This window comes from Tenrec ecaudatus, chromosome 2, assembly GCF_050624435.1.
Source record: "Tenrec ecaudatus isolate mTenEca1 chromosome 2, mTenEca1.hap1, whole genome shotgun sequence".
In the NCBI taxonomy this organism is placed as follows: domain Eukaryota; kingdom Metazoa; phylum Chordata; class Mammalia; order Afrosoricida; family Tenrecidae; genus Tenrec; species Tenrec ecaudatus.
This window is the reverse complement of record NC_134531.1, coordinates 37,288,040-37,315,062: the sequence shown is the minus strand read 5'-3', so window position 1 is coordinate 37,315,062 and position 27,023 is coordinate 37,288,040. Positions and strand designations below refer to the sequence as shown.

The 27,023-nt window shown below is 46.1% G+C and overlaps 1 protein-coding gene across 2 annotated transcripts in view; it reads left to right on the top strand.

Moving 5' to 3' along the window:
- The window catches only part of LIFR (LIF receptor subunit alpha), a 90,725-nt gene that overhangs the window by 22,858 nt on the left and 40,844 nt on the right, over window positions 1-27,023 (top strand). For both annotated transcript variants that reach the window (XM_075540956.1, XM_075540957.1), the window contains exons 2-7: window positions 5,334-5,493; window positions 7,200-7,311; window positions 13,133-13,269; window positions 20,599-20,762; window positions 22,186-22,360; window positions 23,399-23,653. In XM_075540956.1, coding sequence (XP_075397071.1) covers window positions 5,355-5,493; window positions 7,200-7,311; window positions 13,133-13,269; window positions 20,599-20,762; window positions 22,186-22,360; window positions 23,399-23,653 — 982 coding nt within the window. In that variant the 5' untranslated portion in view covers window positions 5,334-5,354. The remainder of the gene's footprint in view (window positions 1-5,333; window positions 5,494-7,199; window positions 7,312-13,132; window positions 13,270-20,598; window positions 20,763-22,185; window positions 22,361-23,398; window positions 23,654-27,023) is intronic.

Genomic DNA, 27,023 nt, shown 5'->3' with positions numbered 1-27,023 from the left:
GAGCATTCTACGTCACTTGGGACAACGTGGAGAAATCTAGCTTAATGAACATCAAACAACACCTCACAGGAAACTAAGGCAGCAAATTCAGAACCGACTTCCAGCAGACATTCTTGTTCGGTTCCATTAAGTGGATTGCATCTCCTCGCGACCTAGCCCAAGAGTAGAGCTGCTGTAGGTGTTCTTGGCTGGGACGTGACAGAATCCAGTGGTGGCAGGTTTGGGTCGTTCTCTGTTGAGAAGTTTCAAATCTTACCACCGTCTTTCTTCAATGTTCCAGATGGAACACTTGTCCTGTGAGAGAGACCAGCGGGGAGCTGCAGTGCGTGAAGCTGACCCTGAAGCAGGCCTGGGAACACCCATCTCAATGACCACCCTGTCAGCAGGGAAGATTTTCCTGCCTTTTAGGAGGGGAAACCAAACCCAAACTGCTGAATCTGCCTCTTAACATTCACCCTGTTTTAGAGTAGAACTGCCCCATGGAATGTCCAGGTCTGTAATCTTCATGAAATTAGACTTGCCACATACTGTGTATCTGCCACCATTTCTCCTCAGACTCTCTCAGAAACGCAAAGACCGCCTTTTGTACTGGTGCCCAGTGGCCAAAGGCATCAGCGAAGTGGTCAGTTTGCTTTTCCCTGGAGCTCCTGGGGAGGCCTCCATCCTGTGTTCCCATTGGGTAGACCGTGTCTGCGTTGATTGGCCACTGGGCACATGGTGGGCTCCTCAAGGACTACATTTCTCAGGAAGATTGCTCATGAGCGCTGAAGTACCTGAAAGTATATAGGCCAGTTGCTTGGGGACCATGACCAAACCAGAGCTATTGCTGTTACTTCTGACTTGGGGTAACTGGTGTATCAGAGCAGATGTACACTCTCTGTGGTTCTCAATGGCTCTGCCCTCTCAGAAACAGATTGTCGGGCATTTTCCGCAAGGCCCCTCTGGGTGTATTCGAACCACCCTTCCTGTGGTACACAGCCATTTGTACCAGTCAGGGGACCCCTGGCTTCTCACACAGGTGCCTGACTTCAGGCTTGGCTTGGAAAGCCAGCACAGCCGGCACAGCCAGCCAGGCCCATGCCCACCACCTGTAGATCAGGCGGGTATGCTCCCCCTAGCAGAGAGCCCCCCAGCGGCCCGCTGCCTACTCTGCCCGCATAGGCCTTTGCTATTTGCTTTTGCCCATGGTTACTGTGTGAAGAGAGAGCTGCTCTCATTTTGAAAATAGTGCAAAAAGAAATTTATTTATTTTTCTCCTCTAAGGAGCCAGGTGGTGGAAAAAAATAACAAAAATAAATTCTGCCTGTGTCTCTGCCGGAGGACACGCTGGGGCAAACTTCCAGGTTGTGTTCTTTCCCCCTGAAGGTACGTCTGCGGACCCGGTGTGTTGTCCTGGCCCTCAGTTAAATCCACATGAGAGTTGTGTTCAGAGGACAAATCGGCTCTAGCATAAGTGTGATATTATATTGCCTAAGTGACTTGCCCGGGAATTTTCTGTGTAAATGTTAGAAGAGGGGAAAATCTGCTTTAACCGCCTTGCCGATTTGTAGGGATGCAGGTTTTGGCGACTCCGTTCCTGAGCGCCCAGGACCCATGTATGTCCCTGAGTGCTCCTGGGTCTTTGGCCATGGCGGGCGCTCCCGGGCCCCACAGCCTGCACTCTGGCCCCGCCAGCAGGAGTGGAATATTACAGCTTAACTTTGGGAAGTTTCTTATATGGGCGCTGAATAGACCTCGCCTCTGTGCTGCAGCGGCAGGCTGAAGCTGGGAGGGATTAAGTGATTTTCCCTCAGTCACACCGCTAATTAGTAATGGAGCCAGGATTAGAGTCTAGAGCTCCAGCCACCTGGTCCAGAGCTTGCTTCAGCAGCCTCATCCCCCACCTGCCACGGCAGCGGGCACGCAGCTCTTTTCTAGGAGGGCTGTCAGGTGTAGTGAGGAACTGCTGTGCTCCAAGGTAATGTTTAACCCGTCAGTGAATCCGGTTTGTGCTGATGTTAGTGCAGTCTTGGGGCTTGGGGGTCATCTTTGGGTTCCTTTATTCAGCTAACCCAGTAAAGACGTCGTAATTCTGTAACTTTAGCAGTGGGCACGTTAGACATTCCAAGAATACATTTCCATTCTAATAAGTAGGCTCCGTGTTGCTCGGGCTCACCGGGAAGTTACTCATTCATCTAGAGCAGGGGTCGGCACATTGTTGAGAAGGAGGAAGCAGTCCTGCCAGTAACAACAATTTACAAATTATTCAGGAGCCCTAAATATATTTTCCAAACAATTGAACTCACCATTACGTGGATAATATCCTTTAAAATAATTCAGTTTTACTTCCGAGCCACACGTATGTGCCGAAAGAGCCGTAGTTTGCCGACCGTTGGTCTGGACCATGGCTGAAGACGGCTGAGCGCTCTGGCCCCGCGCACGTCTTGGTGGGTGGCTACTTAATCACGCTGCGGTCCAGTCCCTGGCTCCGCACTGACAACGCCGGTAGCTGCGAGGGTGGTGGTGTGCATTCTCGCATTGGCGGCTGGTTGATACCTGGCGAGTCTCTGGCTCCCATACTTTTCCTCCATTTTCTGATTTTTGTCTCCACCCTCCTCTCCCAAAATACGAACTTCTAATCCGTGACTGCTTAAAAAAATTGTATCAGCCACCGTATTTCCTTCTCAGAGCTGCTGCTGCTTCGGACAGTTCCCCGCACGTTGCCTCCTGATGTTGCTTGGTGACAGCACCATGGTCTGCCCGTCCCCCGCCCCCTCCTTCCTAAACGGTCCCTGCTTCCTGTGGGAATCGTTTTGATTTTCCTTTGGATTATCCGGTTTAGCCTGCCCTTCTCTTTAATTGGTTTTCCTCGAATGTTTTGTGGTCTTGGGTTGCAGTTCCAGCACGTGGTGGCCATTAGGTGCCGCGGGATCAGTTGCCTCTGACAGGGACCCTGTGTGTGCACAACAGAATTAAATGCGGCCTCAGCCATGGCTGTGGTGGGGCCACTCTGTCCATCTGGTCGCAACTCTCTCTCTCGCCCTCTTTGGTTGATGTTCTACTTTACCCAGAGTGACAGTGTTATCCGGGGACTGGGCTCTCCTGATAACATGTCCGAAGGAACTGAAGCAACATAAAAAGGAGCTAGGAAGCCCCTGCTGGGGAGACTACCTGCTTTGGAGTCTTTAGTTTCAGCCGCACATTACACTCCCCGTCGTCCTACAGCCAGGGAAGAAGAGGCATCCTTGTTTATCCACCAAAGGGAGTGGTCACCCTTGTGCCTCTCTACTCCCTGCACCTCACATAACACACAACATACATGCTATGTGTTTGTCCGTATTCATAGTTACTCATGTAGAGATCATAGCAGAGTGATGAGGGAAATAGTTCCCATGCCACTTGGCAGATGAGGAAGCTGAGGCACAGAGAAGTTAAGGGCACACAGACCCTGTACTGACTGGGCGTGGCCACCTCGCCCCACTTTCACTCCTAGAACCCTCCGCCTAGCTGCTGATGACCTCTGGACTGGGGTGTCTGCTCCTCTCTTCCCTCTTTGCTGCGGGGTCCATTTTGGCTCACACTGACCCTGTAGGACAGAATAGAACTGTCCCTGTGGATTTCTGAGACTTTCAGTCGTTGTGGGAGTAGACAGCCTTAGCCTTTTCCCAAGGAGTGGCTAGTAGGTTTGAACCTCTGGCCTTGTGGTTAGCTGCACTAGGCCACCAGGGCTCCAGAAAAACTAGGCTGCTGGCTTCTGCTACTTTTAAACTAGAGTCCACTAAACATCTTAAAGGCAGACAAGAGGGGCTTTATCTTTGTCTTATTCAACGCTGTGCCTCCATGCCCAGACAAAGAACAAGGTGAGCTGTCCATAAACATTTGTTGCCAAGGATCTCAGGGAAGTGTTAATCAGAGTGACACCTTCTCTGTTGCGGTTTGTCCATGTCATTGACCAATCCAATCACTGCTGCTCTGTGGTAGTTACATTGTTTCATGTCAACTTGAAAATAGATAAAAGTGTAGGGTGGTGGTCAACCTGTCAATCAGATCACAGCCTGATGGTGCCTCCTTGTGGGTGTGGCTTTCTCATAAGGAACCTTCTCTCTCTCTGCCTTCACCTTCCTGCTGGAGAGTCACCCTGTGACCTGCTAGAGCCCTGTGATGCTTCCACCACCGTTGGATCCACAAGACTGCACCCACCAGTCTGTGATCTTCCTGCATTCTGTATCACTGCATGTGGCTGTGTGAGTCTGAAGAGGACTTGTATCTGACTTACGGACTTGAGATGGATGGGGCTGGATGTTTTTTGATATATAATCACTTCTTGATATAAAGCTCTCTCACACGTATCTGCCTGTCACTGGATTTGTCTCTCTAGTCAGTAGAACACATGTTCCATCTGCTTTTAGCTTTCAACTAAAACGTGTCAACCTCGCTTGTGTACTGGTCGTCATTTCCTCTTAACTGCCCTTGAAGTGGTTGCTACACTGATGTCCTTTGTGTGTCATTGTCAGTATCTTTCTCATATCTGCAATGCCTCCTATTATCTGCCCTAATTTTATCTTTATTTAGACGATTGAAATGTAGTTTAATTAAAAACATGGTATCCCAATGTAAATAGGAAACCAGAACCAGTTTTGTTACCGGTATAGTGACTAAAACCTTGTATCTGTAACAGTTGAAGTGCCAATCTGTGTCTCACAGTCCACAGGCCCAACTCCAGTGGTCTGCCAGCTTTACAGTCCTGCAGTCCCATTGCAGTCGAGAGTTGATGACCCGGTAGTCCGTCACAAACTGGAACTTGAAGCCCATCCATTTGAAATTGACTTACGATGGTTCGTGTCTTCATAAAGCCAGGACAGTTTGAGTCTGAGTATCCAAAGAGGCCAGTGTTCAGCCTGTTCAGTCAGATGGTGTGAACAAATTGCTGTTGAATATTCACCTAATGAGGAGCCCGAGTGGCCCTGTGTGTTAGACAGTGTACACTGCTAACCACAGGCTTGGCAGTTTTAACCCACCCACTGCGCATCCGGAGAGCGATAGAGGCTATCTGCTCCCTAAAGATTTTCATCCTTGGGAATCCTGTGAGTGTCACTGTGAGTTGGAATCAACTCTATGGCAGTGGGTCCCTACCTTTCTGGGTGGTGGTTCAGATCCACCCAGTGACACCATTGGAAAAAAGGCCTCGTGCTGTTTCTGTAAAGGTGGTAGGCAAGAAAGCTCAGTGGCCCAGTTCTCCTCTGTAACACGAGGCCACCAGGACCTGGGACCAAGCTGACCACTGTGTTGTCTTGTTTCTTGTGTGGGTGTATCTTCGGAGAAATGTGACTCATTTGCATTTCCTCTCACTGTAGGACTGACCACCTTGAAGGACGATGGACGTGTGCTTCTGTTGGAGGTGGCCATCGCAGATGGTGCGCAGTAAAAGAATGAAGGCCAGTTCCTATGTCCAGTGGCTCTTGTCATCAATGATTCTTTTTTGTCTAATGGACCAAGTGACTGGCCAGAGGAAGGGTGAGTGTGATGGACTCATGAGCCGGAACTGCTGACAGGGTGACCATTTTCAGCACGACACCATCTGTCGTCCTCACTGGATGTTCCAAAGCCGGCTCTTTATATCAGTTTTGGTTACGTTAAAACAAGTACTAAAGATCTATCTAAAGATACATTTTAAATTAAGTTGGAGCTTCCATTCATTCATTTCACCTTTCAGGCTGCGTTGTGGTTCATTGTGTTCTGACAAGTGCCCCCAGCGCCTGGCATCACTGATCTGTTTTTGGTCACAGTGATTTTGTCTGTTCCAGAAGGTCAGATAAATTAACTCTACCTTTAAAAAAGTTATGATGTCTTTCGTTACCATCTTATGTAGATATATTGAAAATGTTTGTATAATAAACACCTCGCTTATTCCCATCAAGTGCATTATAATCCTGTAGCACCTTGTTTTCATTTTTAGGTTATTTATATAATTCAGCAGATCTCTTTCCCCCAGGGTCAGCGATTATTACCATGATTTTCATGAAAATCTTTAGTTACTTATTGAATTTTATTAAAGTGTTTAGTTGTTTAGACTCACACATGCCATCTGCAGACTGTAGAGTCCTAGGTGAGCAAGTCACTGTGTAAACTTAATAGGGTCTGTACAAAATATAGTTCTATTATTGTAGCTACTACTGACTGCTAATGTGGTACCTTCTAATACAGTGCTATTTTTTCTGCCTAATAGAACAGCTGTGCTGATCATGCTAGCCTATGTCTAAATTAGAGGGGAAGAGTTTTGTTGAGGTTTATGTGCTGAGAAGATACTCCGTCTGAGATAAACTACCTTTTTTTCTTTTAAAGTTACATTTGTTTTCCATCGCCCTCTCCTCCCTTTCCTTCATGTCTGTCGTCTTTCCTCCACTCCCCCCCACCTGTCCGGCCTTTCCTTCCTCTCTTTTTCAGGAGGACTCTTTTCATCGTCTCCCGTAGTCTGTGATGTCATGTTGGTTTGACAGATGCGAACGCTGCTAATCAGATTGTAATCTCTGAGTTATGTGCTCCTTTTCAGGTGTTTGGACTCACACGCACACACCGCCCGCAGATGTTAAAGTCTTATGTGAGCATACGACATGTACATCTCATAGGACTCATGGAAATGTGCTGACTTCTGTGCAGAGGGGCAGGCAGGAAGCAAACAGTGATGCAGTAGTGATTTGGAATGTTTACAAGCTGGGCTTGTTGCCAGGGGACCACAAAGTCTTATCTAGCTATCTAACCCACCCGTCCCTCCCACCCCCAAACGTGGCTACTGGAAGCTAACCGGTGCCAGTTGTCATTGAGCTGATTCCAGGGGAGTACTACACCCACCTCCCTTGCCCCCACCCAAGGCCCTCCCTTGGTCGCATCTCGATGCTGCCAGTCCAGTCACTTCTGTTTGTTGCAACTCTTGTCTCCGTTGTCTGGGAGCAGCATTTGCTAGTGAACATGCCTAACCCTTCAGTAGCTGAGTGGTTCTTTTTCACCTTCTAACCTTTTTTTTTAATGAAAACTATAAAAATAAACTTAAAGCCAACCATGTAGGCCTCCCATGACTGCAGGCTTCCCTTTGCACCTAGAACTGGCACCCCATGCAGACAGATATACTTGTACTTGCGCCCCAAAATGACTTAGCTTGCTGAGCTGCCGGATCGCTTTCACATGAGTAAGATGCATTGGGTTGTGTGGTTTTCTTTCTCCAGGGGTGCCTCGAGGTCTGAAGTGTGTGACCAGAAATTTAGAAGTGTGGGACTGCTCGTGGAAAGCGCCCTCTGTTTCCAATGGCACTGTCTATGAAGTTTGCATCAAGAGCAGGTACAGGAAGACTCGGTAGCTGTGATTTTAGAACACAGAGTCTCTATTCTGGAAATTTATTTTGATGGTATTTTAAACTTTAATGCACTGTTTTCCTCAAATTCTGAATTAAAAAAATTTACTCTCTCCTAGCCAGAACTTTGTTTCTTTTACTATATAAATAAGAGTGTGACACATTTCCGCAGCTGTGCTGTGGTTCCAATCTGCTCTCAGGAAGCTGGGCATGCCCATATCAAACTGTCAGGAGTAAGCTTGGCTGCCCACAAGAGGGAACCCAGCAGGCATAGGGGTTGTGTATTGTTCGGCAAACCCCAAGGTCAGTGGTTCAAATGCATCAGCTGCTCCACGGGAGAAAGAGAAAGCTGTCGCCTCCTATAATGATTTATGGTCTCAGAAATGCAAAGCGGCAGTTCTAGTCTCTTATGGGTTGCTATAAATTGGAATCGATTGGATGGCAGTGGGTTTGTCTTTTTTATTTGCGAGCAAAAGAGAAAACATCAGTGCTAGCGGCATAACAGACAGACATTCCTTCTCAGCTGAAAACTCCAGGAGTGGGCAGGCCAACCCCTCCCAGCATGTTGCCTCTGGCTGTCTGAGACCCTCTTTACAAGTCCACCTGGCCATTCTGTAGTACATGACCTCGCGCTCCAAGCTGAGTGCTTGAGGCGCATCCATGTCCGGTCTGCATTCCGGAACGCAGGAGGGGAATGAGAGGAGAGTGGTCTGTAAGATGTCCAGTCCTTACAACACGCCTGCTTATATCTCACTGGCTAGCACTTAGCCAAGTAGCTCAGCCCAGTTCCCTAAGAGGCAGGGAAATTCATTCTCCTAGCTGGGGGGTGGTATGTCCAGACATCTGTGGCGTTTCTGTTATAAGGAGAAGGGAACATGGGGGCTGGGAGGCTGGCGACAAGTTCTGTTCCACTACCTCACCTTCTCAGGGACCACTGGAGTGGGCTGAGGACATCCTGCAGGGCTCCCCAGCAGCGCTATGGGAGTTGTGCAGCCTGACAACCCCCGGTCCTTGTGCATTTGTGCTTACTTAAAGGCGAGCAGATTTTTATTCTCGTTTTTTAAGACTACCCTATTCAGCGTACACTCATTCATTGAGCATTATCATTCACGCAGGCAAGACTACATCACACAAGCAAACAACCCTCAACTCGTAGTGGCTGCTTTCCTGCTGTGTTCTGTTCTCCTGGCGGGGCAGTGGGGACTCCTGCTCCATCTCTCCCATAGAGGCAGCCCAAGCCGGGTGCTCCTTACCTGAGAGGAAGCACGAGCTGTGCTATGTGCTAAAACAAAACAACAATGGTAACAGACACTAGAACACCACAGCTCCAGCAAATGAGCACGTTTTTATCCACAGATTGTTCTCTCACCAGCAGGTGCTTTCCAGAGTAGACTGTTTAATTTCCGCTCCAGAATGGAAAGAAAGCAGACGGTGGCACCAGAATATTTTGTGTCTTCCCCTGTGACTGTGGGGGTGGGTTCGTTCAGGGAGGGTGTAACACCTTCTTTTACGCAAGGGTGTCACAAAGATAAAGCTCTGCGCAGACAGGGCTTGGAAAGGAGAGCATCCTTCCTGAAGCGACAGCCTTGACTCTCAAGGTCTCAGGCCACATGAAGTCCTGTCACCGCAGTCCTGCCATGGTGCCCAGGAGGGAGAACCAAACAGTCTGGCACCTTGCCCTGGTGACCACCACAGACCACAGAGGGAGGAAGTCGGTTCCGACTCCTAAGGAGTTCCCAGTTGACAAATCCCACAATGCTGTCGGCGATGATCTGCCGGGAATAGCCTGTGGAAGGCAAGGGAGGGTAGCCTGGGGAGGCTAGAGAGGGTTCACTGTGGAATACATCGGAGGACTATCCTCGGCAGAAAAAGGTCAGAAGAGCACGTGTCCTGAAGGTTACCGGGTGGAATGAGAGCAGTGTGGTGTGAACGAGCGTGAAGTCCTGGGAGCACCTGCATGGTTTTGTGCGACCAGCACATCAGAATGTTTTCTCACCTGACGCAGAGGAGGAGGGAGCTGGAGCTCTGTGTAAGTCCGAGGACCTGAGCGAGTCAGGTGGAGGGGCTTGTGTTCGAGGCTGGAGGTGCAAGAGGGACAAACAGTTCCTTTGATTGAGTTAAACCATCCATGGGCAAGCTAGAAATGTACAGGAATTGTGATGAAAAGAATTCCAAATGTGCTTTGTAGAGACGCAGAGAGCCTTGGAGCCACAGAGAGAGACCACCTTTGTCTAAGAAAATAAGCCTGCAGGGGGCTGGCAGCATTTAGGGGAAATGGGACAAACCAAAACCAAACGCACTGAACCATTCAGTCCAGTCCGGCAGAGTACAACTGCCCCTGTAGGTTTCCAAGGCTGTCAGTCTTGCTGTCAGTCTGCCTCATCTTTATAGCATGGAGTGGCTGGTGGGTCTGAGCTGCAGCCCAGACAATGCATAACCCAGGAGGTCCTCAGGGCTCCTTTTGACGGGAAGCTGTGTTCAGAATAAAGTGTGAACCACAGCAGAGAAGTGGAAAGACTGAGAGTATCTTTGAAGGAGACTGAGCTAGGAAGTTTGTCTTTTCTCAGCATCGCTGAGCCCACCTATGTGTGAGGAACAGAGGACTGGTGGGCTGGTTTCCAGGGAGTGGGAACCGGAGGAGCAGGCTGATGAGGGGAGTGCAGGCTGGGATTTTGACCAGCATGCTCAGACCTGAAGCGTCTTAAAAGAGCCATCTAGGCTTACTGTACGTGCTAGTACAATTGGGTTATTTTTCCCACCACCATGTTGTTAAAACTTAGAAGATAAATAAGAAGTATTGCTACTAGAAGCCCTACTCCACATTTACAAGTTTAGGAGGCTTGGTGACATAGTGGTTATGCATCGGGCTGCTGACATCGAGGTTCGTTGTTTGAAACCATCAGCCGTTCCTTGAGAGAAAGATGAGGCTTTCTGTCCTCACCAAGAGTTACAGTCTCAGAAACCCACACAGGCAGTTCTACCCTGTTTGCCAAGGTCCCTAGGAATCTGCATCGACTAGATGATAATGAACCTTTATTGTTTTAATTGCTACTACGCTTATGCATATATCCATGGGGTTAGCCTGAACAAAACGTGTTTGAGCATGCCTTAAGTTCAGTCAGTGGATGGATCCAGACAAGTTCTCCGGAATGCCCTTGTCTTGGTCTCAGTAAGATGCCTTCAAAAAGAAAAAGAAAGATCCAATCAGCCTAGTGCCGTCCAAGGGGATCTGTTGGGCCAGTTTTATTCAGGGCAGAGAGGTCGGCTCAGGAGATCATGGTGCCACTCCTCGACATTCCCAAGGCGTCCTGAACGGTGTGCTTTCCGAGGATGGCGGGGGACCCTGGGGGCTAATGAAGCAGTTTTAAGAAAATGGAGAACTGCATCAGTGAGACAAAGGCCAGGCCAGTGCCGCCAAGGACATTTGTCCTGTTTATGGTTCGAGGGGAGCAAGGACTGTCTTATAAGGATTTTGGTGAAAAGCCTTACTTGCCCCCTCAGATGTCTTTTTGTTTCCCAAACTCAAAGAACATTTCAAGGGAAAATTTATGAATCCCACGAGGATGCCAAAAATCGAAGAGCACAGATTTTTGGGGAGTCAAGAGTAGGGAGATGGAAACATTGCCTTCAGAAGTGCCTGCACCTGGATTGCTCCCCTCTGAAGTCAGATCACGTCAGACTTTAGTCCTTGGGCAAAGGAGCCATTGATAGCAGCTGCACCAGTGGGATATCCTGATCCAATATCGAGGTCATAGCCCGATTGTCGATAGGAGAGGATAGCGTTGTTATCCCTGGTGGGTGGGTAACTTGGTCTGCGGGTCAAGTAATTGGATCACTAAGTGATTAAAAATTTTGACTGGTTAGCCTAGGTAAAATATCATTTGGAGGTTAGTTGTGCTCTGAGGTCACCCCAACTAAAATGTACAGTCCATGTAACTATATATCTTTTGAAAATCAGTTTGAAAATCAGTGAACTGCTCACTAAAGCCCTAGAGCAGTGGCTCTCAACCTTCCTCATGCTGCGACCCTTTCATACAGTTCCACATGTTGTGGTGACCCCCAACCCTGAAATTATTCTCATTGCTGTTTCATAGCTGTGATTTTGCTACTGTTGTGAATCGGGCCACCCCTATGAAAGGGGCGTTTGACCCTCAAAGGGGTCTCGGCCTACAGGTTGAGAACCGCTGCTCTATAGGGTCTTCTCGTCTTATGACTAAAACCCTGCCTCTTCGCGGGGAGTTCAATTCCACTGATGAAACGTAAGAGACAGTTAATTCCTCGGGTGGCCATTCATACAAGTCCTTATTTACAGAACAAATGGTTAAGCTACGTTTGCACGGCCAGAGGTCCGAGTGCCGCGCCGTTAAGCGGGAGTCACTGGGCAGGCAGTGCCTCTAGTCTTAGAAGCGCTGGCCGTGATGCGTTGGGTAAACAGGCGGGTTTATGTTTGCCCAGCTCCTTACTTTTTAAAATCTTTCCTTCAGAGGGCACGCCTGTGTTGGGTTAACTCATTAAATAATAAAAACAAAAAGATTAGGTGAGAGTATTTAGTTGCTAACTATCAGTAGGCATTTGTTCTGATATAAATCAGTGCAAGGGAATTAAATTCTTGTTACTTCCATCAGCAGTATTCTACAGAGTTATAGATTGGTCCAGTGGAAAGAGGCGTCAGTGTTCATTCTAGGAATTTACAATGTAACTTGTTGAGCTGGAACGCTTTCTCAGTGGATGACAGCTTTGAGGCCTACTATGAATATGGTAAATTTTACTCTCTAATGAAGGCTGGCTCCTAATTGAAAGAGTTGTCCCTCTTTCAATCAAATCTAAAATTTACGCAGGGATTAAGCATAGCGCTAGAGTGAATGCTTAATTCTTTACTATACCAAGAGAGAAGGACAGAGACACTACTCTAATGGATACTCATCTCTGCAAAGCAGGAAGGGCTGTGCTCTCCTCTTCTTGCCTCTGTTTTTGCTGCTGCTGCTCAAGTCCTCTCCTTTTCTGCTGTCATCCGTAAAGACTACAGCCTAGAAACCCTACGGACACTTCCACTCTGTTACCTCCCGGTGCCGTGCGTGAGTCCAGCTTGAATCATGGCCGGACCAGCAGTGTGATCCCTAAGTACTGTTTACCTCTCTACGGCATTACTCAAGCGTGTTTGCTTTGAGTTAATTTCTGTGTGAGTGCTCCCTGAGCTGCCGTGATGAGGGGTGGGAATGAGGCATGCTCTCCCTCACAACAGTGTTCATGACGCTTGGTGACAGCTTGGTGGGTGATGAGTGGCAAGCTTACTGGACCACCACAGTGGACCCTGTGTGAACTTACTCAGATCGGGCTGGCCATGTCCTGCTTTATAAATGAAAGCTTCAATTGGTCTCATGAGGACAGCTGCCATTCGGCCCCACCAAGTTGTTTATCTACAGAGTCCTGCTACCACAGTTACGCGCTTAGCTGCTAAGAGGAAGGCTGGTGGTTTGAACCAATGGCAATTTCTATGGGAGAAAAGACCTGATAGTCTAGTCTGCTCCTATAGAGTTTACAGCCTGGAAAACCACCTGAGGCAGGCCTCTTCTGTCCTATACATCAGTTACTGTGTGTGTGTGTGTGTGTGTGTGTGTGTGTGTGTGTGTGTGTGTGTGAGAGCGAGAGAGAGAGAGAGAGAGAGAGAGAGAGAGAGATTATGGCAAATGCGAGTCAAAACGGACTCCACGACAATGGGACTAGACTGTTCAGTGTTCCTTGAGTGTTGATGACAGTTGTACTAGGAATTTTATCTGTTCAAATGTAATGCTCTTTCTCCCTTTGCAGGGACCATTGTTATAAATCTGTGAAACCAAATATTCAAATCCCAGCTCTTTTGCCTGGTGATCATGAAGTAACAATATATCCTCAAAATGATTTTGGAAGTTCACCAAGTAAATTCATCCTAAATGAAGAAAACATTTGTAAGTATTTATGTCAGAGGAATGGAAATGCAGGTAGCTCCAAACCCCGACTGCTCCTGTCAGTATCGGGGTGTTCTCTGAGGGGCAGAAGCTGGCATTCTTTCCCATTTTACTTGTTACACTAGTTCCTTTCTGCTGCCCAGCGAGGCCACTGTGGGTTGGAGGGTGCAAGCAAGATCTGGAAGGAGGCTGACGGCACAGAGCTCCAGAGTCTTCCCTCAGTTTGCTAGGCTTTCCTGAGCCCCCTTTGCCTGATTGCTGCATGCCAGGGGTGGGCATCTTTTTCTACCAAGGGCCATTTGGATATTACAGCATCGTCCTCAGCCCATGCTGCTCACACATTTCATTAATTCATCCCTGATGTGACGGGAGGGGCCCCGGTGCATAGTGGATTGCATATTGGGCTGCTCATGGCAAGGTCAGCGATTTGATGGCAGGAACGGCTTCTCTTTGGTAAGGTGTGTAATCTTAGCTGATGTGACGTCTTGGGCCTAGGACAGTCTACAGGCCAGACTTTTCCTCACTCCTTGCACACCTTTTTGGGGTTCTTAGATACTGCCGGCCACCTGTTCCAAAGTAGATACCTCTCCTTTTTTGACATATGCCTACTCCATCTGGGACTTGGTCCAAGGAAGGGACCCGGTCTTTTGCATCTAGCACAGCACCATCAATGTAGCAGGAATTTACTACCGACGTAAGGACTAAATGCATCAAATGTGCTGCCAGCAGAGTGGAAGCACCGAGTAAAGCCAGGCGGACAGAGATAGGCATTGTGCTGCACACCACCACCGTACGAGCTTGTACTTCTTAACTCTCTTAGCAGTGGGGCTAACTGATTAGTCAGCCCCGGCAAGCACGGCGACTACAATAGAGTGATATTATAATGAATCTTGTAAGGATGCCGTACTTTTGAAGCTAGGGGCAATAAAACATAATGAATGTGGCAGTTTGTCTGGTTTTACGGATGAGATGCATGTCTGGGTGGTCCCTGTCTGAGACTGCACAGATGGAAGCGAGACCCCGTGCTGTCCAGCAATGTAGCACCTGGTCCTGCTGTCGATGACTTTGCCGGTGTACAGTGCTACTTAGATCTGGATGTCAGGATGAGAGAGCAACCATGGTATAGATGTTAGCTTTATTGTTGTCAGTCATCCAAGGCCGAATCTCGTTTCCCATACCACAGATTTATGATCAACCCAATTGATGGTAAATTTTGAGATATAGGAGTTGGGTGCATATGAATTTTATTTCAGCCATAAACTTTGACCTGGAGGGGTTTTCTCTTTAATAATACATATGCTCTCTGCAGAATTGTCAACATGTTCAGAATCCAGAGAGTTAGAAAGCAGCCAGGTCAGCCGTGATCTCAGCACCAGAGAGAAGCATTATTAACAAATAGACCCTGTAAACCGACACATAGAAAGAGGATTTCTAATACTTTGTAACCGGAGCTCAGGGAACATCAGACGTATTTTCAAATGATTAATCTCTGTGAATCTGTATTACCTTTGGTAGTATTCCTTTGAATGAAGGTTTTATAATGAAATATTCTATTGACATTTAAATTTTTCATTTCTGGTAATTGAATACTATTATTAATACTTTGACAGAAATCTTTGGTACATATTGACTGGGGTGGGGAGTGGGTTGGAAAAGTTCATGGAAAAAAATCCATTATCTTTCCCCCGCCCCCAAAAAACACTTTATTGGGATGTATTGTACAGTTGCTACCACAATCAGTTTTAAAGCATTCTCTTCCTTCTTGGACTCCTTGATATCAGCTCCCATTTATCTTCCCTTCCCTCACTGTATTCCCATGAACCCTAATTCCACCTGCTGTCTCTATAGGTTCATCAGTATACAGAAAAACAGAAAAAAACACGTAAGAATTCAAAAGCAGTATCCCCAATGACAAAATACATCTGAGAGATAGACCCCAATATTTAAAAAACAAACCAACAAACAAACTCAGAGTATGTTGAAAACCAGGTCAGGCCCACCTGCATGTGAAGGGGGGATCAGCTGACAGGTTTTAACCGTTCGAGTTAGTTTTATGATTTTGAGCTCTTACAATCGTCTCTCTAGTGCACTCCGTTTGGTGACCACTTTGGTGTCCATTATGGACAGAGGGAAAAAAACCAGAGGCTTATTTCCTGTGTGGATCTCACAAATGTATCTTGGGTGCCGCGTGTCATCCACAGCCTTCTGCAACCAGAATCTCACAATTTAGGCTCTGATACTATGCCCTCCTTCGGCTTTGGATGATATGATTTACAATTTTTCAGTCACTGATGATGGTATGCTTTTTCCATGTACACTTAAGTTGGCATCTCACTTAGATGGCTGCTTACTTCACTTGTTTGGAAGTAAGTAAGCGACCCCAGACACTCTTCTATCCGAGAGCTGGGCACCATCTAGTTTCTTTCATACTTTCCTGTAGCACCCGCACCTTCTATGTCCCGTTCTGAGGCGTATCGAGCAGGGCCATGATGTAAGAACGGATTGCCTTTAATCGGAGATAAAATTTAGTATGAGCTCAAACCCATTCTGGCTCCATGTTTTTTAATCTGAATAAAAAATATAGAGCCCTTGGCTCCCTTTAGAGACTTCCTTATTAATTTTTGGTGGAGAGTCTTAAGGATCATCTCCCTGGAGCATAGAAATCTTCCATTAATATTGTCATGGGTTAGCCCCTGGTACGAATTTTTGGAAACACTCCTGAGAGAGGGTCATTGTCTTTTAATTTTACTTTTCCACACCCTTTTTGAAATGCCTTCATGTATGCTTGTGAATTTGACTCTTGATTTCCTTAGGCTGTGTTCCTGGAATGGTAGTTGTGGCCTTAAAGATACTCTCTTTTAAAAGACTTTCGATATAGATTGCCAAATTATCCCCCCACAAACTGTCAAACTCAAACCAAACTCATCTCATTTAGTCTTATCTGCCCCAATGCTTAGTGACCCAATAGGCCTGGGCAGAACTTCCCTCTGGAGTTTTGGGGTTGTACATCTTTAGGGGAGCAGATAAGCCTCATCGTTCTTCCATGATGGAGCTGCCGGTGGGTTTTAACTGCTGACCTTGTGGTTAGCAGTCCAACTCACAACCCACTATGCCACCAGGGCTGCCCAGTGTCTATGTACATGCAGCAAATAGATGTCTCTTTCTCACATCAGTGTTAGTGCTGGCTATGACTCATCTCTTAAAAATTTTTGCTACCCCGATCTGATAGCCTCCAAGGATGTCTCTGTTGTTTTTCCCATTTCTTTAAGAGCTTTTTTTTGGGGGTGGGGAGGTGGTGGTGATAGGGGTCAGTCTTTTATACATTCTCGCCTTTAATGAGGCAACGTTTCACTCAGTTTTATTGGGTCATTAGAAGTCTGAACTGACTAGATGGCCATAAGTTTGGGGCAGAATTTATTCATATTCTTTGTAATTTTTCTCTCATATTAGTCATTCCTTTCCTCAGCAATTCATTCACAAGATGTCTCTTTCCATTTTGGCTATTGGCTCTGTCATATTTGCTGCAAATATTTTTCCAAGTTTGTCATTTGAAAAAAAGCTTTGTGGTATTTTTCTCACTAAGAGAGAATCTCTTGATGTTTTCCTTTGTGAGTTTTTGATTTTGCAATCAGGGTTGATTGAAATCTTTTATCCATCTGGAACTGTTTTGTCGTAAGTTAAGAGGACTATCTGACTCATATTCCAGATTCTTATAAACCAACTTACCATCACTGGTTGTGGCAGGAGGTTCCCAAAGTTATTGTCGAGGAAGCTACTGGAAGACGACAGTGTTAGATAAAGTCAGATTCCGGTTCCGATTCAGAGTTCCTTTGGGTTTGTCTGTCTTGCATGTCATCTGACTTGGGGGGGGGTTGCATTCTGCATAATCACAGGCCTATTGTGGCCACACCACTGTGTCTGTGAGCCTTTTCATGTCTGGGTTTCTTAAAAGGACTCCTCATTTACATCCCTAAAGAGGGCCAGGAAAGTCCCCTGTCAGCTGTGGATAAAACTGGACCACCCCCTCTGTCCGTCCCCCTACCCCGCACCTTTTTAAAAAACAAAAGCAAGCATTGAATTACATTTCTCCTCACGGCAAAGTTCTGCGTTTCTAGAAAGCAAGTTGATATTGTCATCAGTTTTGCTTGCTCCGGAAAGGAATGCAGATCACAGAGCTGAAGGAAAACTTCCATGCGTGCGTTGGAGAAGAGTACTGGGGTAAATATGTGTGGGCTTTGCCATTGTCAAAAGCCCTTTGTCTGTGACGGCAGTTATTGCTGCCATTTGGCTTGACCTCTATGAGCCCCCTATAGTCACTGCTATTACACCCTTTAGGGAGGAAAGCATTTTCATAGACGGGTGTTGTGTAGTGAAATACTCCAGGCTTCGTAATCTTTCATTGTGACATCTGGAGTCCTTCTAAGAACCCACCCCACGCTCCTCTTGCCCTGACCGGACTGGAGCCTCTTACTCTCTTCTGCTTACTCTGGTACCTGGAGCGTCCCTCGCCCCGCAGGAGAGCCAACTCCTGCTCCTAGGCGGCCTGCAAAGCATTCTCCGCTGCCCCTGCATAGCTGGCTAACCGGAGGCTGTGACTTGTGCCCAAGTCCTGGGTAGAGCCCTGCGGTTAGCAAGTTTCGCTAGAATCGGTGCATTTCTTTTGAAATTCCGAGGCCGACTGTATTCTGTGGGTTGTTTCTGCCGCGTCTGCCATCTCACAAATTCAGTTGTCCTTCCCCTGCGACCCCGGCAATTATTTGTCTCCCATGGCTTATTGGATCGGCCTCTGAGCTCATGGTTTATTGAATTGGCCTCTGAGCCTCATGGGGCAGATCTGAATAGAAATGAGACCAGAGGGGTTTCATCCCTTTATTTCTTCGAGGGACCTTCGCTGACTTTTGTTTTGAGGAGGAAGGAGACATGCCAGGATGTCCCAAGTCTTTCTGCCCTCTGTGTCACCAAGCCCCAAAGGTCCAGGCATTTCTCCACCCGTAAAGCAGAGCTTCCTTCTTGTTAATCTAGGTGCCACTGAGTCAGTTTCTGCTCATAGTGACCCGCTGTCTAACAGAGGAAACCCTAGCCGGCCCCGCACCACCCTCACAGTTGTTCTGTTTGCGCACATTGCTCAGCCATTGTGTCGTTCCATCTTGTTGAAGGCCTCGTCTTTTTCGCTGCCCCTGCACGCTTTGCCAACCATGATTTCCCTCTCCAGACACTGGGCTCTCCTGATACCATGTCCAGAGTGCGTGAGGAGTCTCACCATCCTTGCCTCCAAGCAGCCTTCTGCTTGTACTTCTTCTAAGACCTAAGCCCATTCTTTTGCCTGTCCGTGGTGCTTTGTATTTTTAAAAAAAAATCATTTTTTGGGGGGCTCATGCAACTCTTATCACAATCCATACATGATCAATTGTGTCAAGCACATTTATACATTTATTGCCCTCATCAGCCTCAAAACATTTGCTCTCCACTTAAGTCCTTGGCATCAGCTTCTCATTTTTCCCTCTCCCTCCCTGCTCCCCTCTCTCTCATGAACCCTTGATAACTTATAAATTATTATTTGGTCATATCTTGCACTGCCCGACGTCCACGGTGTTTTCAATAGTCATCAGACAGCCCTGTAGTTCATGTATTCGTTTCCTTTGGTCTTTATTCAATGTGGGGAGACTTTTTTTTTCAAATGCCAGGGGCCATTTGGATATTTCGTGTCATTCACAGGCTATACAAAATTATCAACTTAAAAATTAGCCTGCTGTCTTTGGTCAAAAGTTTCATTAACTCGCCCTTAATGTGATGGATTGGAACTTTTTTCTTTGATGAAGCGTTTGATCTTACTGGTGGGCCTTGGCCGGATGTTTCCCAGCCCGGCCTTCAAAGCGTGATTTACAAGGATACCTGACTCCTTGTAACATTTTTTGTGTTTGTAATGTATCCGTGCATTTGTATTGGTTACCCAAACCCTTGAAGGGTTTAGAGCCCATTGCTCTTTGGCCTCTCTGTGAGCCTGGTGTTGTGGGGTGGCGGTCTGCCAGCCAGTTTCTCCTGATCTCCTTCCTCCTGCTGCCACCACAGCGCACCCACCTCTGGTTCCGTGGGGGTTGTCTGACCAGTGGCCGCTCACTCCCTGTGCCTGTGTGTATAAATCTCCGGAGGCACTGGGGTTACTCTGGAATCGTCTCCAAGGCTGACTCCTTATCTTTCTGGAGGACCTTCCAGCTGGCCCACTCCTCTCCCCTGACAGAGTCACGCATAGCCAGTCTTCTCTGCCCTGGCTTCTGAGGCCTTTTACTCCACGTGCTGGAAGCTTTAGAGAAATCTCAGAGGCTCCCCTCCACTTTGTAATAAATCCATCCAAAACCCCAGACTTGTCTTTGAAATGGTCATCAGAATACCTTGCGTGTTTCCGCCCCCATTCACAATAGTATAGTCTACGTGTCTAGTAATCTAGTTGGTAGGCCACAATCTTCTAAGGGAATATCTAATCTTCTGCCATACTTCTCTGAAAAATTGTGTTGTAGCCCAGAGCTAAACTGAAATACTATTGATAATCTCACCCTACTTCTGCAGAATGACCCATTGGCTCCCTAGTTCCTAGCTTTGGTCTGTCTGTCCTGCAGCCTGGTCCTACTCACTGGTCTCTGTAACGAGTCATAGGAATCACTGGCTGTGACACAAAAGGTTCAGAAGCTTAGTTGCTAACTGGGAGGTTAGAGGTTTGAGTCTACCCAGGTGCCCCTCAGAAGCAAGGCCCGACCATGTACCCATGAAAATCCGCCACTGGACACCCTGGAACACAGGGTGCTCTGACCCACCAGGGGGCCACTGAGGGTCGGAATCAATACCAATAGAGTCAGCGGCACCTCACAGCAGTCCTCGGCTTGGTGGTACCTCCCCGGCATGAGGGGCTCCGACCCCGGAGATGAGGGAGAAGGGAAGGCTGTAGCGAAGACAGATGGAAATTTTTACCAGAACAAGCTTTCTACATTGTGTTGTTTGCTCAGGCCTGACTTGGCGGCAGCACAAAGGAAGTTCCTGTACTTGTCTTTGATGTTGCCCGCTGTCAGCCCCACCAGTCAGCCCAGGTAACACTAAAGTAATGTGGGGAAGGCTGAGAGCAGCGAGAAGATGGAGATGACCACCCTTGGAGCGCCGGAGCCAACAAACAGAACGCATTTCTCGTTTCGTCGGTAGCTGGCCTTTTCCTTCTTGATCCGTTCTTGATCAGGAGGAATGGGATCTAAAAGTGGTTGATTAATGGACGGGCAGTATGAAATCCATTGCTTGTTTGAGTAGATCTTTATCATTGGTTTCCTTTGTTGTTTGTTTACAAAGCCTTCATCCCAGATGCCCCGGAGATCTTGGACTTGTCTGCTGAGTTTCCAACCGACACCCTGCACGTCGTGTGGAATGACAGGGGTTCTGTTTTCCCACGTCACGCAAATGTCACCTGGCAGATCAGACTTCTACGTAAAAAGCGGATGGAAGCCGTCGCATTAGTAAGTCTGGACATGACTCAGATAAATCTTATGCGAAACCGAATTGTGCTTTTAGAAACGATGTTTAAGGTTAAGGAATACTGGAGGCACCCTCTCATTCTTTTGGCCTCATGACAAAGCAGGCAATTATTCAGGAAGATGTTTCGTTTTTTCTCTCCAAATCCTGACCCTCCTGTTGACACAGAGCTGAAACAGAGACCAGTTGTAAGGGAGGCGTCAATGCACAGCCCCAACAGGCAGTGACTCAGGCAGAACAAGGGGATACTGCCTGGTTCACCATCAGGAAACGTGTGTGTCAGGCTTGACTCCTTTCCTATAGTCATCCCATCTGGCTGCTGGGAAATCTGAGAAGAGCTCAGCGTCAGGGCTGGAGGCAGGGTTCTTAGCAACCTGTGGTATGCAGGTGACACGCGTGCTTGCTGGTAGCCAAGGGGACTTGAAGCACTTGCTGATGGAGACCAAAGACTGCAACCTTCGTTATGGATTATAACTCAATATAAAGAAATCTGAAATCCTCCCACCGGACCAGCGGACGGCATCAAGATAGACCAAGAAAAGCTTGAAATGGTCAAGGATTTTCTTCTGCTGGGATCTGCACCTGACTCCTATGGGAGCAGCATTCAGAATATCATATGACATATTGGCAAATCTGTAAAAACAAAGATGTCACTTTGAGGACTAAGGTACCCCCAATCCAAGCCATGCCACTTACCATCGGACATGGAATACTGAAGAACAGGTGTTTCTGAATTATGATACTGGTAAGAATACTGACTAGACCATGGCTGTCAGATGGATGGACAATCTGTCTTAGAGGAACTACGGCTAGAGTGCTCCTTAGAAGTAAGAATGGTGAGACGTTTTATCTCCCATTCTTTGGACATGTTATCAGGAGGGACCAGGCCCCTGAGAAGAACACCAGGCTTGATGAAGTCTAGGGTCTGTGTAAAAAGGGGAAGACCCGCCCGGAGATGCATTGACCCGGTGGCTGTAGCAGTCGGCTCAGTTAGAGCAACGAGTGGGGAAGTGCCATAGGACTGAGTTGTATTTTGTTAGTTGTTGGTAGAACCACTGTGAATCAAAACCAACTCGACAGCACCTGACGTCGTCACACCAATAGCATTGCTCTCCCCTTTGACTTTATGTCGTAGGGATTCTGCTGGTAGAAATGGAGATCGGTAAGCAGCGGTATGTTTCCTTGCACACTGAACAGAATATTTTTCTAGCATCAACATCTTGTACAAATATATTGTAGGACCTAAAGGTGAAGAAGTGAATTTAAACAAATCATGTTTTTTATTCTAACTCTCCTGTTATTCCTGGGATCGTTTTCTTGCTCTTTGATGAGGAGTGTAATCTGCTATGTGTTTTCAGAAAACACCACTCGGTAGAAAGGTAATGTTATATGTGTGTTCACTTTTAGATGGCCTACAACTCTACTCTGAATGGTCAGGACACAGTTCATCACTGGAACTGGACCTCAGACATGCCTCTTCAGTGTGCCACTCACCATGTGGAGATGAGGTGCTACATTGACGACCCTCAGTTTCATGGTCACAAAGAATGGAGTGGCTGGAGCCCACTGAAGAGCATTTCTTGTGAGTTTTGTAATTTTTTTGTGTGTGTTTGGGATTTTTGTTGCGTTTGGGAGGAACATACGTCAGCTGAGGGTGCCACTCTTATAAAGCACCTAACAATATATTTTGTATATAATGGGATAACAATTACAAAAATATTTTTTTGTTAAGTATTGCTGGGGAAGGCCAGCCCCCAACAACTAGTCACGGGTTCAATAGGCACAATTGTATGGTAAAAAATATATATAGATTATAGTAAAGGCATAGAGAATAAGGAGAGATAGAAGAGAGATTGAAATAATGGAGTCAGACATATTTCATAGTAGCATGCTCACCTCTCAGCCCCTCTCAGTGGTTCCTGTGGAGGTGGGGGATACAAAAGGGCAGGAGAGAGGGGGAGGGGAAGAAGGACAAGGGGAGAGAGGACTGGGGAGAGAGTCAGGGGAAGAGAGAACAGGGAGAGAGGGGGATTGGGAACCAGGGGAGAGAGCTCTTTATTGCTAACCAATGCTTGTACATCTTTGGGGGGGCATGCAAGCCCCCTAATTACAGGTGAAGACATATGTCACAGGAAGGGGTTGTACTATAGGTAGTACAGTAATGAGAGGAGGACAATCTAGGGGTGTACACACAATAGGAAGGGGAGGGATTGGGGGTACACATGTGATAAGATGGACGGGTCCTAGATTCAGGAAAGCAGCCTAATTTTGGATGTCACTGAGCAGGTTTGACCTGTTCTCTGGCTCTCCATGGAAACCATTATCAGTAGGGTGTGAACCCTACCTTCAGTGGACCAGACTGATGTCTGAAAGCCTCAGGGAGAAGTAATCCATTGTCCTTAACAGCAGGGAGTGGGCCCCACCTGTGGTGGGACCAGATAGTAGTCTGAAGGCTGAATGCATCTGACATCCCACCATGTGCTGGCAAATAGCCTTTAATGCTTGGCCTATCTTTGGGGGAAACAAAACTGGGGAAAAGTCTTTATATCCCACAAAGTATATTATGGATACTATTTTCTGAGAAAAGACTTCTAAAATATAATTCCTATGTTCTTTCTAGGGTCACATGATTCTCAACCTAAGATTTTTCCTGCAGACAAAGTGGTACTTGTAGGCTCAAATATAACAGTTTGTTGTGTAATTCAAGAAAAAGTCTTATCAGCACAGATTGGCAACAGCAACTGTCCTCTTATTCATCTCGATGGAGAAAACGTTGCAATCAAGATCTATAATATTTCTGTTTCTGAAAGTAGTGGAACAAATGTGATTTTCAACACCGACAACAGCCTGGCTGGAACGGTCATTTTTGCAGGCTGTGAGTATATCATGTTAGAGCGGGATCTCCATTTTTGCTGTGATTGTTGTTCCTGAAAGCCCCCATTCTTTCCTGGAGGAGTAATTTTGTTTCCTCCCTATTTCTTTGTTCTTTGTAGATTTTATAGCAGTAGTCGGAACAGTCAGTGCAAAGTTTTACTTTAAAATTTTAACTAACAGCTTAATTAGGTCTAGACTCTAGAGTCATCGCTATGTAATAATAGTTTTAAATGATAAATTGTTAAATCAGGAGTTACTTCTTATAAGTTAATTCACCACTTACCTAAAGTATACTTTTTAAATTTTTCTAAGTTGAAGAAATTGTAATACAGTTGCACAGAATCCTTCCGTATGCTTCATGAACTTGAAAAGGCATGTTTAAGGGGCAGATGTGTTTGGAGGGCGGAGGCCAGAGGAAAATGTACTTAGAGATGCGTCACCAGTCAGGGTGCTCTTTGACAACATGGGCCCTGCCATAGTTCTGAGATCCTGTAACACGCCAAGCGTTGTGATGGTGGTTTCACTGCTTGTATTACTTGTGTTGAATATCCATACCTATTGTGCATTTAGGGATTTTCCGTCTAATTTTTTTTTTTGTAATGCAAGCGAATTTTTTTTATGGTCTCAAAAGCTTATTCTTTTTTTTTAAATTGTTTTATTAGGGGCTCATACAACTCTTATCACAGTCCATACATACATCAATTGTGTAGAGCACATTTGTATATTCATTGCCCTCATCATTCTCAGAACATTTGCTCTCCACTTAAACCCCTGGCATCAGCTCCTCATTTTCCCCCTCCTTCTCCACTTCCCCCTCCCTCATGAGCCCTTGATATTTTTATAAATTATTATTTTGTCATATCTTGCCCTGTCCGATGTCTCCCATCACCATCTAAATTTTATTGTTATCTCTCTTATGCTCTTGTGGTAATGGCTTGTGATACGAAAAAAATGAGATAACCCTATTCTAGTGTTTTATAGTACAAGAACAAACCTACTCAAGTCCCTAATTTAAGTTTAATTTATAATGTTTGGAGGTGGTTCTAAGTCCATGATTTAAGTTTAATTCCTGATGCCTGGAGGTGGAAATCCTCTTCAGGATCCCTCAGCTCCCAAGCAGCTGGAGTGGTTCCTTTTTAGAGGAAGCTCTTTGTGAACCTACAACAGAGCAGGTTATGGTGTGAGGTATGAGTCAGCGTGCGTTTTCTTTCCCATAGGGAAACCCACCATTTATTTATTTTAAATGATAGTTTTATTGGGATATACTTCACATATCATACAATTCAATCTTTCAGTTATATTAAGAAAATTTGTGCAATCATCACCACATCAATTTCAGAACATTATTTTCTTCTAGTATCCTCATCTTTAGCTCCTCTACCCCTTCTGCAGCCTATGTCCCCAGGCAATTACCAGTCCAGTTCCTATCTAGATAGCTCCACCCATCTTGGGCTTCATAGATAGAAAATCATCCTTAATACAAAGAAGCATAAGATTCTTTAAAATGAGTCAAAAGGGGAATCACATGATCGGGCATTTCATTTTCACCTAGCTACATACGGCCTAATTGACTTTAAAATGTTCTCTGTCTGAGATCAAAGCTATTCCCATCCCAGGAGCCTGGTCAGAGGACATTCCATGGAGGCCTCATCCATGCAGGGACCCTGCAAATGGATTTGGGGTGCTCACTGTCATGCCCGGCCTTCTGCAAGCAGGTTGTTCACAATTTAAACTCTGATATGGTTCCTGCTTTGGGATTTGGATTCGGGTATCTACATCCCTCGGATCACGCAAGCTGGCGCGCCGCTTCCACGTGGTCTTGGTTGAAACTTCGTGTAGAGGGCTGTGTGTTTTACAAGCCAAGCCTTTAGGCCCCCAGATGCTGTCCTCTCGCGGGGGGACAGCTGGTATCGTCACCACACTGATGTAGTATCCATAGCCGCAGTAATCTCTTTATGAGGGAGTAGCCCACCGTGTTGGAAAGTATTTTAAAATCAACTGGTCAGTTTCCAAACCTACTAGGATTTTTATTATGATTAGATTTAATCTACACGTCAACTTTGCAGAATATTCGTTATAATACAGTCTTCTAAACTATGGACGTGATACCTGTGCCTATTTATATAGGACACTGATTTATCTGAGTGATATCAGGTCTTGTCAATCTTGTGGTAAATTTATTCCTCGGTGAGTGATATTTTCTGGTGCCACCAAAAAATTGGATATTAAATTCTACTTTTGATTTGCTGGCACATATAGAAATAGAATTGATTTTTTGGTGTGACACTGACGTGTGTGTGTGTGATATTGACTTTATACTTAGCCTCAATTGATTGTGTCATAAATTAATTTCTTTGAAAAGAAACCAGTTGAAATTACATTTCAAATTCTGCCACATCTGTCTTCTTTTATGTCTCCTCCTCCTCCTCTTACTTAGCTAGGTTCATTTGGATTTTAAGTAATTCATCTTAATACTTCTTTCCACTCTTACTCAGCTGCTTATTTTATTTTCATATAATTTCATGTGATTTTAGTAAAGGAAGCTGAAAGTTTGGCCTTGAGAATTATCTTCAAAATATGATAGTGTTAGTTTAATTCTTAAATGTTTGTGTAAAACATCCATAACTCCAGGTAAAAAGTACAACCTTACTGAAAAATGCTATTATCTGTGGAGAGTATGTGAAATTTTCTGTCTTGATGGTTCAGTTGAGGACAGTTTTAAATATTAGTGTTTCAAAAAATAAATTATTTTACAAAGTAATTTAGCAAGTAGATTATCATGAAAAGATCATTTAGGTAGGTGGCAACAAATGTACAAATGTGCTTGACACAATGGATGCATGTATGGATTATGATACGAGTTATACGAGCCCCCAATAAAATGATTACAAAAATCATTTGGGAAAATATGACTGTAAGAAATATCCGTTTCTCTAATGGTTGGCCCCACGTCGCAGAAACAGCAGCTTCTGTGATCAGCAGAGTCGGCCTGCAATCCTTTCCTATACTAGTTCCAAGGTCTCACAAAGACAAAGCAAATCTTCCTAGCGCCCTGCCTGCCTTGCCAGCCCAGGAGAACTGCTTCAATTGAGTGTCCAGAGGTGGCCGTCATTTCGAGTGTTAGGTCCTGTCGACTTTCACCAACAGCTCTACTTTGTAAGTGCTCATCCTCGTCAGGACTGTGCAGCTTGCTAACACGACTTAATATGCAGTCCTACTTCTTTTCAAATCATCTGTCTGTCTCCCGTAGCTGGTGGAGGTTATGAACATCACCTTTCGCTGGCCTGGCTTCTTTGTTACACAGGACACAGGTTTGCTAGATTCAGGCCACTCTGAAGTAAGAGTCCAGGGAAAAGTAACAGTTGCTCACT